Genomic DNA, 17,900 nt, shown 5'->3' on the forward strand with positions numbered 1-17,900 from the left:
CTATTACCCACCCCTTCTCCCCTCCTCCCAATATACAGACCTGAGGACGCAAGGGGGTGGGAGCAGTTCTCAGAAACTGGAGAGAGTCTCTGACAGCACAGCCAGACATGCAGCACTCCCAACAACCTAATGTGATAACTAAGGGCACAAATACCTTTACTCTCTTACTCCCCGCTAACTGCCTGCCTGTGCCCCACATTGATCAAACCCACCCTGAAGACAAGGGGGCAGAAAGTCCATTGATGGGGTCTGTATAGGTTAGAAGAGTTCTGGAATGCAGAAGAAGACATCAGAACAAAGCCTTAGTGGGTGGATATAGGAAGGGAATGAAAGAGAACACAATTCTCAGGTGGCATAAAGAACAGGAAGTCGGGAGCTAGTGTCTAAATCGGTCAGTCAAGAAAAGCAAGATCAACATATGATTTAGAAATACGGCAGCCAACAGCAGAAAATAACAAGAAGAGTTGAAACAGGGTACTCTGGGACTGAGAGTGACAAGGGACAGGTCAGAGGACTACTGTTTTCTTTTTACATCTATTAGTACTAAAAAAATTTTCAAAACTTTGTATATGTATAACTTTGATTAAATTCAAAAAATAATATCCAGTCTAGTCAGGAGAGAATCATCAGACAAATCCCAACAGAGGGGCATCCTATAAAATATCTCATGGATGCTCTTCAAAATTGTCAGGATCATCAGATACAAGGGAAATCTGAGAAACTGTCAGTCAAAAGGACCCTGAGACATGAGAGCTAAATGTTATGTAGTATCCTGGGTGGGATGCTGGAACAGAAAAAAGATATGAAGTAAAAACTAAGGAAATCTGAGTAAAGTTTGGACTTTTGTAATGATAATGTATCAATATTGGCTTATTAATTGTAACAAAGTGTACTATACTAGTAATGTAATATGTTAGTAATAAAGGAAACTAGGGACAGAGTATATGGGAGCAGGAACTCTATTATCTTCTCAATTTTTCTGTAAATCTAAAATCATTCTAAAAATATTCTATTAAAAATAATAAGGAACTTTGCAGTAGAAATAACCTTAAAAGACAAGAAAACTTTATGCATTTTATTATATTTGCATTATTTAGAACTTTAGTAGGGTTGGATGTTTTTCCAGGTTTTTTTTTTTTTTAAGATTTTATTTATTTTTTTGACAGAGAGAGGCACAGAGAGAGAGGAAACACAAGCAGGTTGAGTGGGAGAGGAAGAAGCAGTCTTCCTACGGAGCAGGGAGCCTGAAGTGGGACTCTACCCCAGGACCCTGGGATCATAACCTGAGGTGAAGGCAGAGGCTTAACAACTGAGCCACCCAGGTGCCCCTGTTTTTCCAGTTTTTTTTTTTTTTCAAGATTTTACTTATCCATTTGAGAGAGAGAGTGAGAGAAAGCATGAAAGGGGAGAAGGTCAGAGGGAGAAGTGGACTTCCCATGGAGCTGAGAGCCGGATGCGGGACTTGATCCCAGGACTCCCGGACCATGAGCTGAGCCAAAGGCAGTCAACCAACCAACTGAGCCACCCAGGAGCCCTTTTCCAGGTTTTTAAAATGACTTTTTGCATTCAAGATATCAAATTCCAGAATTTCAACAGTGATCCTAGTTATTTATTCATTGGACAAGTATGTAGCAAATGCCAGCTCCACACAGGATAATACCCCATGCCCTGTACTTGGGATACAGGGACCTTTTCAAAATACAGTCCTGCCCTTGCCCTTAAACCTCTCAGAAGTTGCTGGGTACTCTTAGATTCGATTCACATCAGGGTACAAAGTCCTGCCCACCTCTCCCTGCAGCTTGGGCTCACCTTATAGCATGCTTCCACACCTCACTGCTCTCCAATCACAATGACCTCTTTTGGTTCTTTGGTTACCAATCCCCTCAGGACCTTTTCCTGTGCTGTTTCCTCTGACTAGAACACTCCTTCTGTCTTTGCTCCCCTTCTTTTAGCCCAGGTACCTCAGCTCAGATATCACTTCCTTAGAGACTTGTAATTATTCCCAGTCATGTAGCTGAGTAATGTCATTGTCCTCAAAGGAATGTTTGCTTGTTGGTTCTATGACAGCATCTTCTTGGGGACAGTTTCTGACTGTTCATACTGGTCCCTGGCTTCTGGCATAATGCCTGATATCGTGCAAGGACTCCATGGGTACTTGCTGAATGAATGAGTGAGTGAATGGTAAACAGGATACAGTCCCTAGCCGTCTAGGGTTTCGGTCTAGTGCAGATCCAAATCAGGATGTTAGCTCTGGAAGGAGGTAGAGGTGCCCATCTCCCCTAGCTACTGACTGGGTTCCAGATGCCCCTGGGCCTGACTACATCAGCTCCTGGTCTACTGCTTACAGTAGTAACGTTCACGGACCCTCATCGCCATTTGCTTCCTTCAGACACACAAAAACCCACTGAAGACTGCATTCCCATCATTCCTGTGTGGTTGCTGGAAAAAAAACCCCTGACATTCAGAGAGGCTAAGACAATTGCTCAAAGCCACACGGTCACTGAAAGCCCGTATTTGTTGCTGAAAGCCCACATTTCACCTAGGTTTCTTATCGCCTCCTGAACTGCACTTACCCTCAAACTTAGCACCAGCTCGGGTAACAGCAAGCACTAGCACCTGCGCTGGAGGTTTTGTCCCCAAGACTTGCTCTCGGGGCTGCGCGGTCTGAGATAGTTCGAGCGTCTCTGACCTGGACCACGCGCGCCCCCTAGGGGTTACCGTGGAGCCTGGACGCCCCGGTCCTCCTTTCCTCCTGGGGGAAAAAATCGGAAGTGACGGTGCACTCGTGAATTCTGTTTTGTGGCTGCAGAACCCACCGCCCCCCGCCCCGCCCCGGCACTGCGGGGCGCGTTTGTGGATTCCAGGGCGTGGGGTTCGGTCATCCTCTCCAGGTCCAACGCCCAACCTCGTTCCCAGCCTCTGGGCAGTCTGGAAGGAATCAAGACCAGTTTGGAAAGGCTGCGGGGCTCCCCAAGCAGAGAGAGAGAGAAAGAGAAAGAGAGAGAGAGTCGCCCCAAGCAGAGACTGTGTGTTGGGGGGTTGTGGGGGTTTTGGGGGAGGTGGGGGTTGGGGGGAGGTAGGGTGGAGGGCAGTGTCAGATGAGTCTAGGGCTGAATATCGGCTTCCCGAAGGTGAAGTAGACATCTACTTTGTGGGAGCCAAGACTGTCCATGGCCAGACTGGCATCCAGGCAGCCTTAGAGGGCTCTGACGGAGGCTGGGGCTCTCAGGACAAAGGTGCTCCCCCAGAGCCTTGGGAAACTTGCACCCCTCAGCCTGCTGGGAGCCTGGCAGGGAGGCATCCTTTGCCTTTAATGTCTTGATTAGTATATAAAACATACTTGAGTGTAATACCAAAATAAATTAGAATTTTGGCCCATTGCTTCTAACCACTGCTTATTAAAATGGTCTTTAGTTCTTCTCTGCTAAAAATGATTTCAGGATACAAATTATTTCTATCATCACTTTATCCTTTCTTATATTTCCGGGGATATTTTGACTCCTAACAAAATACAGTCATTGTGTTAAGGGTTTTTCTTATCTGGTTAGTTTCTAGGTAAATTGGGGAAATATATTTGCATTTCATCAACAGCTTATTTAAAGGTGATTTAATCTGTTTAATCCCCAGTTTCATTCTAAACAGGAGTGGAGGCAGCAACAGTTTCTTGCCCAGTGATGTGTGCCAGGAAGAGAACCAAGGATGGGGGCAGAGAGGTGATTCAGTCAGGGATGGTGATGGGCAGCTGAAATTGTGACGGGGCACAGGCAATCCTGGCTGTGGTAGGTGAGCCCATGTATTGTGTTTGAGGACGGCCTCATCCTCCTGTTACCTACACAGCTGAACTAGGCTGTGGTCTGGAGGAAGATGTGGTCCATGGAGGTCACGTTAGTGGCCTGGCCCTCTCATTTAATCTCAGCTCTCAGTACAGAGGTTCACTTCTGCAGCCTCACAAACATTCTGGAGGGTCCAGAGCAAAAAGAGGACATGAGAGGCAAAGAATCAATGGAGAAGACCAGAATGGGGAGAATGTTGCCAAATGTCAGTTTATTACCTGAACAAATTTGACCCTTTGATGTATGTGGTTCTCCTCCCACCACAATTCCCCCCTCCCACCCCCCATGCTTAAGGCCTTCTTAGAAGGTACATAAGAGGGCGTCTCAGTCCCTGGTCCTGAGGGATGTCAGTCTAACAAGTTTTACAATGGACACATAAGTCTTTTCTTTCTTGTGTCCTCTGTAGTGCTATAGTTGGAGCAACTCTGAACTCTGCTGCATGTTTTCAGAGGCTCCCACTTGCCCAGTGAGGCAGTGAGCTGTGCATGGGTATGGAGACTGGAAAGGGAACAGGGGTGTTGCTCTGTCTTCCCTGGTCACTCAGTCATATGGTGATGTGAGTAAAACCCAAGTAGAAATGCTGTCCTCTCCAGCACCCTCCTTAAGGCTCTCCTTTGGCCATAAACTCCAAGTACTGCTCCTTTTCCTAGAGTCCAATTGTGGAACAAAGAAGAAATGCAAATGGCCACTAAATACATGGGAACATGGTCCACCTCATTATTAACCAGAAAAGCCAATTAAGATGGTTTCAGATGGGGTGCCTGGCTGGCTCACTTGGTAGAGTGTGTGACTCTTGATCTCAGGTTGTGAGTCTGTCAAGAGGGGTGATTAAGTGTATTGTTTTTGTCAGATTTGGATTTGAATCTCAGTAGGTACCAGCTGGGTGACCTTATGCAAGTGTGTTAATGTTAGAATGTAGCCTTTATTGCACACTTGCTATGTGCTAACTAGTAGAATCCTCCCCAGACTAGCATACTTTTGTTTTTCCAGTTTACAGGGGGCAGGGACAGTAACATGGAGCAAGTCATTTTTTGGAGGTCTCAGCTAGGATTTTTCTTTAAAAAATAAAAAAAAAGATTGTATTTATTTACTTGAGAGAATGAGAGAGAGCATGAGAGGGAGAAGCAGACTGCTGAGCTCAATGCCAAACTCAATCCTGATCCTGGGACTCCACACGATCATGACCTGACCAGAAGGCACTTGGTTAACCAACCAACTGAGCCACCCAGGCGCCCCTCAGCTAGGATTTTATAACCACCACATTACCCTAACTTTCTTGCGCCGGAAACTGGGACAAGAATAATACTAACACTTCCACTGTGGGTGGGAAGATTCAAGAGACCTGGCAAATAGTAGGTGTCGATTAAATTACTTTAAAAACCATTTTTATTATAGTCTTTGTGTTTTCCTGAGTTTTTTGCTGAGAGCAGGCATCACTTGGACAGATCCTTTGGATTAAAAAAAAAGGCCTGTCAGGTAGCGAGAAAAAACCTGCGGATCCCAGCCCCTCAGTGGAGATTCGGGGTGTGGCCATAGTGGGGAGGACTACAGGGCGGGGCGGGGCCAAGACAGAGGGCTGGGCTGGAAGGGCGGGGCCACGGTGCTAAAGTCGGGGCGGGGGGCGGGGCCCAAAGGGAAGGGGCCGGACGCGGGCCGGCGGCGCATGCTCGGGAGTGCGGCCAGCTCCGCCGCCGCCGCCGCCGCCGGCGCCACTGCCCACTTGGGGCTGGCCAGAGGCAGGCAGCCGGGGTGCAGAGTTGGGTAGGGCTGGGCGAGCGCACGGCCATGGCCCCGTGGCTGCAGCTCTGCTCGGTCTTCTTCACGGTCAACGCCTGCCTCAACGGCTCGCAGCTGGCCGTAGCGGCAGGCGGCTCCAGCAGAGCGCGGGGCGCCGACACCTGCGGCTGGAGGGTAAGGAGAAACTTTTCGTCGTCCCCAAAAGTGTGGCGGGCGCAGTGCGCACAGGTGCTTGTGGGCAGCCGAGCGGGTGCCGACCTGCCTGCCCTAAGCGGAGTCAGCGGCAGGGCTGGGATCACCGCTGCTCCCGCCCTTCTTCCCTCCCTCCCGGGGTGCGCGTCTGCCAGCCCCAGCCGGGATGAAAGGAGCCGCCCGACCCCTGGCTTTGTGTTGCTAATGAGGCGCGGCCACTGGCCGGGGTCCGGCTCCCGGAGGGCGGGCGAGAGGGGCGTCCCGCGGCGGGCGGGAGAAGGGCGCCCCACCCTTTGTTTCCGGACCCGTGCCTCCTCCTCCCCGGGGCTGGGATGCTCCGAGCTGTCTGGACTGGGGGCGCTTGGGAGCAGGAGTGGTCCTGTAGTCGACTCCTCTGGTCCACAACTCTGCAGAGCCCCGGGACTGACAGAAAAGGGACCCGGAGCGCTGGGGAGGGATGCGCCCCCTCTCGTGGCCGCATTGTTCCTTCTAGGCTGGGCCGTCTTACCCCACTTTCACCCCACCCCCGATTCCTGACTTGGAGGAAATCTTGCCCTTCGTCTAGCGAAGGGTCTCATGGATGACCTACACCCCTTCTCCCTGGCCCCAGCTTGACTTGAAGATATTTTTCTAGGCCAAAGGAAGAATGAGTTTGTCACCTCGGTCAGATGCTCCGGAGGAGAGTGGAGAGGTGTACATTCTTGGTCTCGTGTTTGGAGTCTTCTCCTAGTAACCGAGCAGTTTGATGCTGTCCGGGTGGGGGGCCATGTGCGCGGGGATGCTGCGATCCCCGGTGCCCACCAGGGTTCCTGTGTTTGGGCAGCCCCAGGACCCGGAGACTGCTTCTGTCTGCCCCGCACCTCCCACCCAAGCAAGGGCGGCCATGCGTCACGGCACTCAAGGCCTTCAGACTTGTGGAGAGCTTTGTGAGGGCTTTGCACTCAGGCAGCCACGGACATGACCTTGGCTCTGCTCCCGCTTCTAGTTTCTCCACCTGAAAAATGGGAATAAATTGGGATTTCCTTGTTATCCCAGCACTGTTGGCGCTGAGAGTTGGGTCCTTAGAACAAAGTTGACTCACCTCTTCAGAGATGTACTGAAAGGCCTCAGCACAGTCAAGGCCTAGGACCTGGCACCCTTTTAGAGTCTCAGGATGGTGCTTCCAGTTCCCTTTCCCACAGTCAGAGAAACAGTTCAGAAAACCAGGTATGAGCCAGGCAGCTGGAATAACTTCAAACCTAATAGCCTAGCTGCACTAAGACTATGCTAGACTTATACTAAGCTATAACACACCCTCCCACCACTAAACCCATAGTGAATATAACCTTCCTGTTTTGAGTAAGGCATCACATTTTAGTAAAATCTCACAATTATTATCTTTTTAAGATACCAAGTTCTTCCCAGTTTTTAGATCAAAAAGTTTCCCTTAAGGCTATCTCATATTGACTTACTAGTCCTGCTAAACTTTTTGGATCTAAATGGATATTTTGGTTTTTGAATAACTGTAAGAGCATCACAAGCATTTTATTCTGAGTTTACATATGACAGCTTAGGTGGATCAGTCCAATTGCTATTTTTCTGCAATTGTCTAGGTGGTTTCATGTGTCAGTTCACAAAGTTTGGAAGTTTTAATGCTTTGGGTATAATAGCGACCCAATGGAGCCACGCTGATGGTTTCGGTCTCTATGCTGTGGGAATGTGTTTATTTCCCCTAATTGTGCATCCCTGCCCTCAGTGGCCTCACAGTCAGGCTGACCTCTTTTCTCCCACCACAACTCCTAGTTAGGGGTGACCTTCTCAACAGCTTTTACCTTGGTCTCACTAATTGTCTCCTGTTCATCCCTTCTTGAATGAGCATGGAAGCCTCTGGGCCATCTCCCAGATTCCACACTCTTTCCAACCTGCTGCATGGCTCCTTTCCTCCTGGACTTGCCTTTTCGGTGCCTCTGATGGAGCCACCAGCTCTCCTCAACCCCTCTTGCCCACCTGCCTTGCATACCTACCTTTCCAGCCTGTCCCTAACTTTTGTGCCCTTTATGCTGCTGAGACATGCTTTCTGCTCTTAGGATGCCTTTTCCTCCCCTGAGAACCTTCTGCTTGTCCTAAGATTCAGCTCGGGTGATACCACCTCCAGGAAGCCCACCATGAATGCCATTCCCCTTGCTTTGCCTTCTCATGCAGGTCCTCGCAGTTTACTACTCACCACACTACCTTGCCAATATTTGCTCATATCTGTGTCTTAGGACAGGTTTCTTTAGCCAGGCACTTAACCTCATCTTGGTGGCCTCAGAGCCTGTAAATCTTGGCTGAGCCCAATTAGACCCTGCAGCCTTCTTGCTTAATCCTGTATTAAGGGATGATTTTAGGAAGTGGATGGAAAGATGAGAGCACTGAGCTCAGTGTCCTCTCCACAGCAGGCTTTTGCACATGCTGTTCCTGTCTGTGTTCCTTCTCTTTACTGATGGAAAGTTACCCGTCACCAACAGAACCATTCCACCACTATCAAGAAGCTAGAGTTAAGATCCAGTGTAAATGAGGATGCCAGCTTTAGAAACTGTTTAATGGGGCAATTAAGGGGCCGATACCATCTTGAACACAGCTCAGTGTTTTAGGAATGAGTTTTGGGCACACTTCTTTGACTCTTAAAAAAAAAATCTCTTAGGGCCCTTGCCAGGTAAAGTTGCTCTTGGAGTAATAAATACAATTTTCCCAAAGTAACAGTTTCTGTCAGTCAATTGCGCTGAGTTTTTTTTTTTTTTCTTTCATCTTGCTAGTTGTTCAAAATACACTGATGGGACAAAGAATTAGGCGTCGGCTCCCACAGGTTTTTGTTTAGTGGCATTTTCCTGCAGTGGAGAAGGAGGGAACAAGGAATGCCTTCTTATCTAAATGGGGTACATCTTCTCTGGTCTTTTATCTCTGAAACAAATGTCTACCCTGCAAAAAAGCCTGCTCCTCCAGGAATTCAGGAAGCCGGAACGCTGGCATCGTCTTTACAATGAAGTGCAAGTTTCCCATTTAAGGCAAATACTTCATCTCAAAAGGTAGGAAGGAATAGGGTGGTACTTGGAAAAGAAGAAGTTCCAGCTGGTTAAAATTTAGGTCCTGATAAAAGTCCAATCCAAGAACTCTCCTTGGCTGTGGGCCCAGGCATGTTTATTTGATTCTGAATTGGATGCATTTTCATTCACTTGCAGCTTATGGCTCCCTAGCCTGCATCTGGTCTGCCTGTCTTGTGGCCATGTCTTCCATGTTATACATGCTCTCGTGTCTCTTACAGAATTCTTGGTTAAAAAAATGACTCAGCCCTGGTTGACACATTTTTCAGAGAGACATTTTTATAAGAACTGCAGTGCTTTCCTCCAGCCTGTTTTGCTGGGTTAATTGGGAATCCTCCTGGCCTGGGTCCATCTCTCTTGAACAGCCCTCCCCTCTTTCCCCTCCCCCATCCATCCCACCAGCGCCACCCCCCCCACCAGTCCCTGCAGTGCCTGGGGCATTGTGCTAGTTGTATTAACAAGGGGATACAGCTGGGTGAATGAGACCAGCAAGTAAGTACCGGCTAGGGACCCTTTCCCTCTGAACACAATTTCTCAAAGTAAAGTCTAGGGGCTTCCAGTATCAGGATTGCCTTGGGAGCTCGTTAAAATGCAGATTCAAGGCTAATGCGGCCAGAATGGAGTGAGATGGGGGTTCAGGAATTGGCATTTTAACAAATTCCTCTCACTGTTGAGAGCCATTGCTTTAGGAGAGAGGACTCTCCCCAGGCCAGAGAAGGGGGAGAGAAACCACATTCTAAACATTTAAAATCCGAGTTTGACTTTAAATGACTTGCCTGGATTTAGAGAGGAAGTGGAGACTTTGTCAGAGCCCTGGCCAGTGAAAGGGGTCAGGCTGGCTGAGGGGATCCAGGGGAACCAGCTGGGCAGGGCACCCTGGTTTGGGTGGATGCCTTCAGCCTGGGGTGGAAGGGGAGGCCGGGAGTGAAGGCGACCCTGATGCTTCTGTGGGTTCCTCCCCAGAACAGCTGGACTTGTCTGGAAAACAGTCTCAGGAAAGAGTAGGGTAGGATCCAAATCATATTCTCTGCAGTTCAGACCTTACCAACGTCCCTACAAAGGAAAGGACGGCTGATGCTTTTGTAAGTCTTTAAGTTGAGTATTTTTCATGCTTCATTTGGCCTAAAATGTGTGTGTGTTTAAGCTTTTAGACCCTCTTTTCCTCTTATCAGTCCCTGAGCTTTTCACATAGCGTGCCCAGCAGATGTCTGCTGCTGCTGGGGCCACCCCATCACCGATTAATTGTACCTTTTCGTTTCTCACTCCTTCTTGTGTCTGCCTCTGATGGATGGGCTTTTAGTCTTCTGGAAGCTTGGTGACTCCCCCCGCCCCGCACCCCAGTTGTAAGAGTATGTGCTGAGGAGAAGGGGGAGGGGTGCTCAGGTGCCCCTAGAAGCTTGACAGGGTTGGGGGACAGTGCCCTCGGAGGAGACCTTTCTCCTGCACTCTACTCTGGCAGCTGAGACCTTTTCTGTTTCACATCTCCCCCAAATTTGGAGGTCCCCGGCCCTCAGCAAGCTCAGGGGGCCTGTCTGTGCTGGTGCCATGGGCCCCATCTCCCAGCAGCCAGACTTGCTCCTCTGGTGGGAGGCAATGTCCTCCTGGGCAGTGTTTGTCTTGGCTGCTGGGACATTCTGAATGGTCCTGACACACGATTAGGTGACTGATGGCCCCACAACACATTGTCTCCTCCAGGGTCCGGGGCCTTTGAAGCTCTTCCCTGTGGGAAGTAAAGAGACTATTTGCTCTATTAAAATGCCTTGGAATTTCCTCTGTTTAACCACAGGCCACTTCCTCTCTGCCACTCTAAACCCGGCAGGGCTACTGGCTGATTGAAAAGACACAAGCCCAGGAAAGAGCACATCCAATTGAAACAGATAGTCTTACTGCAGATTAAAGCTGGGGCAAATCTTTAAGAGGAAACCAAATCTGAGAGGGAAATCCTAGAGGTGGCTTCTTATCTTGTTCAACATTTAGCTGGTTGACATAGTTCACACTTGAACTCCTGAGTGCATCATAGTTTACTTTTTTTTTCTTTTTTTTAAAGTAGGGAAGGCTACATTGTACCCTAATCAGTGTGCTATAGCTACATGTGGCAGGTTAAAATCATGCAATCAAGTGGATTTCTCCTTGTGTGAGTTGGAAAGTCTTTATTTTCTGGGAAGAGCATGGTATCTGTCCATAGAAAACCATACCAGGCTTGTTCTCTTTGTGCAGTTTCTGTCTGCTGATTTTTATGGGCTCAGAAGTCCCAAGTAAGAAGTGTGTAGCCTAAAATCAAGAATATCTCTGGGAGACTGTCCCTCACCCTTTCCTAAGCAATATCTTGGGAAAGTTTAATTAATAACAGCAGGCGTGAAACCAAAAATTACCTAAGTAACAAAAACCGAACATTTAAACCCTGTGTGTACCCTGTTTTTTTTTTTTTTTGTGATGGGGCCTAAAAAAGGAATAACTAGCTGGTTTCTAATGGAAACTATTATTTTAACATTTACAACTCCATTGTTCAAAGCATTTGTGATAAAAACGGCTTCCCTTTGCTTTGGTTCCTTGTTTGGAAATGTTGGGGGAAGGTGGATGTAGCTAATTAAGTCTACACCATTTAAAGGGGAGACTTAATAGGTACCAGCTGTCCTCGACAAATCACTGGGTGGATGACAAAATAAAGATGTGATGTGAACACACATGTAATTCTCTTCTAAAGCGGAAGTTGGCCTATAAATTGTCTGATTTGATAGCGTGACTGGAAACTACCTCCATTAAAAAAAATCTGTGCACTTTCAAGAAGCATTGGTTTTATAGTAAACCTAATGGTAAAGTGTCTTATTTGCATAAGGCTGGTACCTTAGGAGTTGAAAGGGCAATGGTGAAAGTAGATGGCGAGTATTGTTGGAAATTTATTCTAATTTTATTGTATGTTCCTTCATTCCAAACCTGGGCATTAATCATGACATTAATCATGAGGCTTTTACATTAAAATTACTACATTGTAGGGAAGGTTGCTTGAACTTAAGAAATGTCCTATAAAATCGAAGCGGCAACTTTGGAAGGGAATAGAAATTGATAGCATTCATTAAATGTTCGAAGGGATATTTACATTTCACACATTAAATGAATATTTCAAATAAATCCTTTTGAAATCATAAGGGATTAGGCTTTAAATATAACCTTTTTAGATGTAAAAACTTTATTTCCTTAAACTAGTTTTTCCAAGTGTTCTGTTTTGTCACTTTTGTAGAACGACACCCCCCCCAACCGCCCCCCCCCCCAAACTGAATGGTAACTCTTTAAAAAATGCTGGCTATGGCCCCAGACTTCTGTTCTGAGATGGGGATAGAGGGAGGGTTTCCTTGGAACGAAGAAGTGCATTTTCCTGAGACAGGCCATATGGTTTAAAAACCCTTTCCTTGTGATTTTATTCTCTCCAGGTGATTTCTGGTTTCTCCTCTCCTGAAATGGCCTCTCTTTTACCAGAGGAAAATGCAATGTAATCCAGACCAATGCACTAGCAGTCGGCCCTAGCGAGTGTGGGCCCTGCTAAGTGAAAGTTTTATCGCTGCCTTCCTCTGGAGTGGGCACCTTGGCTCTGGGTGGGGCACCAGCACTCACATGGACAGGATTTACTGTAACTGCTCAGGATCTGAAGTTCAAGAAGACTCGTCTGGAGTGAGGAGGGAAGACATGTTTTTTTGAGCCATGTCAAGTCTTAGTGTGGTTTTGGAGTTTACTTATGTTTTCCAGGGAAAAGACAAGGACAGTAGGCCCAGGCTCTCTCCCCTGTCTGCACTGGCTTCCCACCCAGCTGGGGCTGCAAGGAAAAGGCACAGGGGCCCAGAGACAGGGAGATACAGGAGGGATTCCAAGGTACAGGGAACTCTCTGTCCTCTGCACCTCCCCACTTCTCCCAGAGAAACACGAACCACAGTTCCTGCTGTTCCTCAAACTAGAACATTGTGCCTATGTCATTGCCTGTGGGTATGTGCCAGTGCCCGGGCGCTGCTTGACACCTTTGGAAATCTGGCATTTTAGCCATTGTCCCCATTGGTTTCCAGTCATTCTGGCTTCCTGGTCTGCCTTAGTTTCCCCTGCTGTGGAGGAGGCTTACCTTTCTCTGGAAGGCTTCTCCATGTCGTGCTCCCCCTCCGCTGTCCCCCATGGGAATTTCCCCTGTGCCAGAAAGCCTGTCTGTAGTAAAATCAGACCCCACCCCATCATGGCTCCAGATTTAGTGAGAATGCATTCAGCCTTTTGCAGTGATGCATTGAAGAAGACGACAAAACTTGATTAGTTTATGAAGAAGAAACTTAACTTGGATGGTTCAGAGGAGGCTTAGAAGAAGGGGTTGGGTGGGCCTGTAAGCAGAACCAGGAGGTGGAGAAATCCTTTGAAAGAAAAGTGTGGCAGAAAGAAAGAACTGGCAAAGCTGGGGGAGGGTGGTTCCTGGCCCAGGGTCGGGGCAGGAAGGCTGAGGATGTGTAGGTTGGGACTGGAATATAGTGTGCCTTGAATTTTGTCTGTGTGCCCCTGTCAGGAAACTCCATGAGGCTTGACAGGTTTCTCCAACAGGTGAATCGTTAGATAAGAGTGACCCTCAGTGGCCATTTCTTCATTCAGTGTGTCTTTGGGGCTTTCTGTGTGCTGGGCCAGATTTCTGGAGCTTTGATTGCAACATGGAAACAACCAGGACAGTGGAACAGCGATGTGACCACCTGTTTGAAATAGCAACTTGCCGCCTTTGCCTCACTTTGTTTTTCTGCACAGAACTTTTCACCGTGAGACATCCATGGTGTTTTCTTGTCTGTCTGTCTCCCCCAGGGCAGTGTCTACGGCATGAGGCCAGGCCTTATCAAGAGATTGGGGGGCGGGTATAGAGTAGGTTCTCCTTCCATGATCCTTGAATTGACCAAGTGCCCTGCAGGAAATTATAGTTGATGGTGAGAATGATGGTGGCACCTGTGGACGACCTCAGGGGGTCTCTCTGCTGAGGTCACCTGGAAGGTGAGCCGTCGTCATACAGATGTCCTCGGAGGTTCTGGGGTTTCTTGTGTTTCTCGACATTAGTGCATCACATGGCATTTGGTACTCAGAGTCAGCATAAAATATGCTCTCCCTAGTGACATCATACATTATTGGCACCATGTGCCCCTCCTGGCCAACGCCAACTGCTGGGCTGCAGGGTGGTCCAGGGGATGCCTGAGGTGGCGATCGGGCCAGGATTGGTTGGGGATCCCACCTTGTAAAGTGTTGGTTGTGTCAAGAGGAGATGTCTGCATTATGTAGTTTACACTGCACTGTGGATAAAGAAAAAAAAAATGTATAAAGTTCCTGTCCAGTGCTAACCATGCATCCTGGTTTCAGACTTTATGAAATGATTCCCATTCCCTGGGAGCAGCTGCCAGCGGGTAGGAAATCTTTGTCTTTTTAACAGAGATATGGGTCTCATTTTGTTTCATCCCCTCTGGTGGTGAACACGTTTCATTGTCTGAAGTCACGAGACGGTCCATCCAGAATCAAAGGTGCTCTCAGCCTTCTTTCCAGGGCGGTGGGTTTGCTGGCCAGCTGTGGTAATGAGTTTTTGCCCAGCTTTGATTTTCATGGCTTGCCTCCCTGTGGGAGGAACTAGATATTTCTGATCTTACCTCTGCTCATATTCAGATCCAGCCAAGCAGTCAGTGACTTCCCGGGCTTTTTTGTGGGAGACTGTGGGAAAGGTCCTGGTTGGCTGGCTATGAATTAATGAAATCCTTAGAAGGCTTCACTAAAGATAGCTCCTGTGGTTTAAAAAAAAAAAAAAAAAGGCATTGCCTTTTTAATTTGAGAAAGAGGTCATGGAGTTTTACCAAAATCAAGCAGAGAAAATGTAACATCTGGTTGTGCTGCCCAAAGGCTGCTTCGGGGTGGTGGGAGCCGTGGGTTCCCAGTGTCTGACTCGCCCAAGGTGACAGTCCCCCAGGTCTCTCATAAGGCTGCTCTGGACACGCTGCCTCTTTTTCATTGTTCTCCTCCCTGGGTTTTGAAGTCCTCAAGAGACAGAAATTCTACCCCCACATCTTTACACTTGAGCACATTCCCCATTTACTGAGCTTTCTTCCTTTTACTTAAAGGGTCACACTTTTTTTTTTAAAGTGCATAGTTTTCGAGTTGGTCAAGACTAGTGTAATTATTGCTTTTATCTCATTAAAGAAAGATGAGGGTGGAGAATAGGGGGAGACTTTGGGCGGAAGGCAGGGGGGGTTTAAAGAGCTGTTCTAAAAAGTTTTTAAATTAGTAGGCTTTCTGACATGAGGAGAAAGAGAATGATAAATTGCAGGAGAAGAGTTTTACAGAAAGGCATAAAGCAGCTTTTAAAGGGCCTATGACTTTTTTTAAAAGCAGAAACATGAATGCCTTAAACGTCTGTTGTGTGCACATCCCCATCCCCGTTTGCCCAATTAAGTGAGCAATGTTATATTATTAAGTTTTTTACATTTTATTTTTATCCTAGACCTATGTTGTATTAAGAGTTTATGTAGTTTTGTTTAAAAAAAATATTAGTCGTATTTTGGGCATATATTTTCTGAAACCAAACAACAAAGTGAAATTATTGCTGCGTAGCCCCCTGCCCGCCGTAGGCGGCCGGTCACTGGTACTTGGACTCCTCTTTACTGTATTTCTCTCCCATATTTTGGATTCTGAAATGTTTCAATCCTATAGAAAAGTTGAAAGCACGGTAAAATGAGCACCTATTTCCTCTTTGCCTGGAGTCCCCTGTTGCTTGCCTCACCTACTGCAGTTACGGGGCAGATCTTCGTGATTTCTTTCTGAATCACATTCCAGGATTCAGAGGATCCTATTTAAGGATCACTCTTAAATAGATCACTTTTTTTTTTTTTTTAAAGACTGTATTTATTGGAGAGAGAGAGAGAGAGAGAGCACAAACAGGGGAACAACAAAGGAAGCTGCAGAGGGAGAGGGAGAAGCAGATTTCCCGCTGAGCACCATCCCAGGACCCCAAGATCCTGACCTGAGCCGAAGGCAGGCACTTAACTGAGCCACCCATGTGCCTTCTAAATAGATCACTTTTACAGAGTCATCCTGTCTCTTCGGTCTCCTTTAACGGAGGACAGTTCTTCTACCCATTTCTTTGGTCCTTCATAGCATACACATTCTGAAGAGTCAAGGTCACTTGTGGTGTAGACGGTCTCACAATTTAGATTTCTGCTCATTTCCTCATAATGAGGGCTGATATTTGGCTAGATCCCTCCAAAGGTGATATTATGACATTGTGTGTTAGGTATCATCAGTAGATAACAAATATGGATAGTTTCAACACTGAGCAAAATTTGGTTTTTCTGCTTGAAACTATTGTACGTGGAGACCTTTCCAATGGTTTCATCCAGTTCAGTCTGTGTTGTCTTTTTTTTTAAGATTTTATTTATATATTTGACAGAGAGCACAAGTAGGCAGAGGCAGGCAGAGGGAGAGGGGGAAGCAGGCTCCCCACCAAACAGAGAGCCCGATGTGGGGCTTGATCCCAGGACCCCAGGATCATGACCTGAGCCGAAGGCAAAGGCTTTAACCCACTGAGCCACCCAGGCGCCCCTGTGTTGTCTTTTTAAAAAAGGAGATGCAGGGCTCCTGGGTGCTCAGCAGGTTGAGCCTCTGCCTTAGGCTCAGGTCATGATCTCAGGGTCTGGGATCGAGCCCTCCATTGGGCTCGCTGCTTGGCAGGGAGCCTGCTTCCCCCTTTCTCTCTGCCTGCCTCTCTGGCTACTTGTGATCTCTCTCTCTCTGTCAAATAAATAAATAAAATCTTTAAAAAAAAAAAAAAGGGAGATGCTTTATGAAGGTTTCCCTTTTACTTTACTGAGAATCCAAAACAAAGGGTGTCATGTGTGTTAGGCAGAAATATAACCTCTTCCCTTAAACTATTTGAAATCAGCTGGGCTCTCAACATTAGGACTGTAGCGTCTCAAAAATGTTTAAGGCTTTTGCTATTCACACGGGCTTGTTACAAGCCCTAGTAGGTGTCGCCCTCCGCAACTTGGAACGAGTTCCTATTAAAACCTCTATTTGGCTGGGGAAAGTTTCCGGTTGAACGCATCCTCACACCAAAATTCAGTCATTACTCTCCTTTGTGGGAAGAAAACATTGAACTTTATTTCCAGGAAAGGCCACTTCACTCAAAAACATGTCCTCGAAGTCAGTTTCCAGCCTTTTGGTTCTGTGATCGCCTGTTGCCTAAATTACTTTATTAGAATCCCCTCCAGGCAGACCGTTTCATTAGTTTAACCGGAATTCCTATCTCCTACCTAATTCCGTGGCTTTTCTCTTCTTTGTCCTTGCCCCTGATGTAAGGGCGTGTACAGTTAAAGACCTGGAAAGTACATATCGAATCTTGTTCAGAGTAAGTTAAATCGTCAAAAAGCGGCCCGTTGTTATTCTTACAGGGTACCAGGAACACTGCCGAGACAAACCCTCCATCTTTTATTCATAAGTGCAGGGAGACAGGGAGGGCGCAGGCGGGCCTGTGCCCCTGGGCATTTGTTCAGCTCTCCCCACGGGGCCCCCTCCCCCGCTGGCCGTGAAATGTCATGCCGAGACCTAATAGTGGGACATTCAGCACGCAGAGAATGGGCCACAGAGGTTCACCTTTGCTTTTCATGTTCTTTTCTGGCACCGGGTCCCTGGTCCCCTCCTTGGTCTGACAGTGAAAGGCCAGAAAGCAGCGGTCTGGAGGCTGGCTGGGATGCAGTACAGCCCAGCCCAGCAGCCTGCTCCCCTGCTGGAATGTGCCGGACACAAAGGCCCGGCTGGGTGTGCCTGGGGGCGGGGGTGGCGGGTTGCCTTGGCTTGTGCTAGTCTGCTCTGGTCCCAGGGGAGAGAGTTCTCGTTTCCATGGCTGTGCCACCATCGGTTTTGGTGGGAAAGAGGGTGCAGAGTGCTTTTGATTTTCAGAAATCACTTGGGGTTCCCCATTACTGTGCAGAGGGGGGGGGTCTGGGGCAGAGAGCTGAGGCCATGAGACCCTCGGGCTCTGAGGTGGTCTTTGGAGAAAGAGAAATCAGGCAGCATTTGCTGAGTAGGCCTAGAATTTGAT

General features: G+C 47.7%; 1 protein-coding gene across 1 annotated transcript in view; it reads left to right on the forward strand.

The window, feature by feature from the left end:
• Positions 1 to 5,524: 5,524 nt before the first annotated feature.
• IL17RD (interleukin 17 receptor D) overlaps positions 5,525 to 17,900 on the forward strand; it is a 72,338-nt gene continuing 59,962 nt past the window's right edge. The window contains 1 exon segment of the mRNA XM_047691526.1: positions 5,525 to 5,744. Coding sequence (XP_047547482.1) covers positions 5,619 to 5,744 — 126 coding nt within the window. The 5' untranslated portion in view covers positions 5,525 to 5,618.

The sequence above is a fragment of the Lutra lutra genome, chromosome 1 (assembly GCF_902655055.1).
Source record: "Lutra lutra chromosome 1, mLutLut1.2, whole genome shotgun sequence".
In the NCBI taxonomy this organism is placed as follows: domain Eukaryota; kingdom Metazoa; phylum Chordata; class Mammalia; order Carnivora; family Mustelidae; genus Lutra; species Lutra lutra.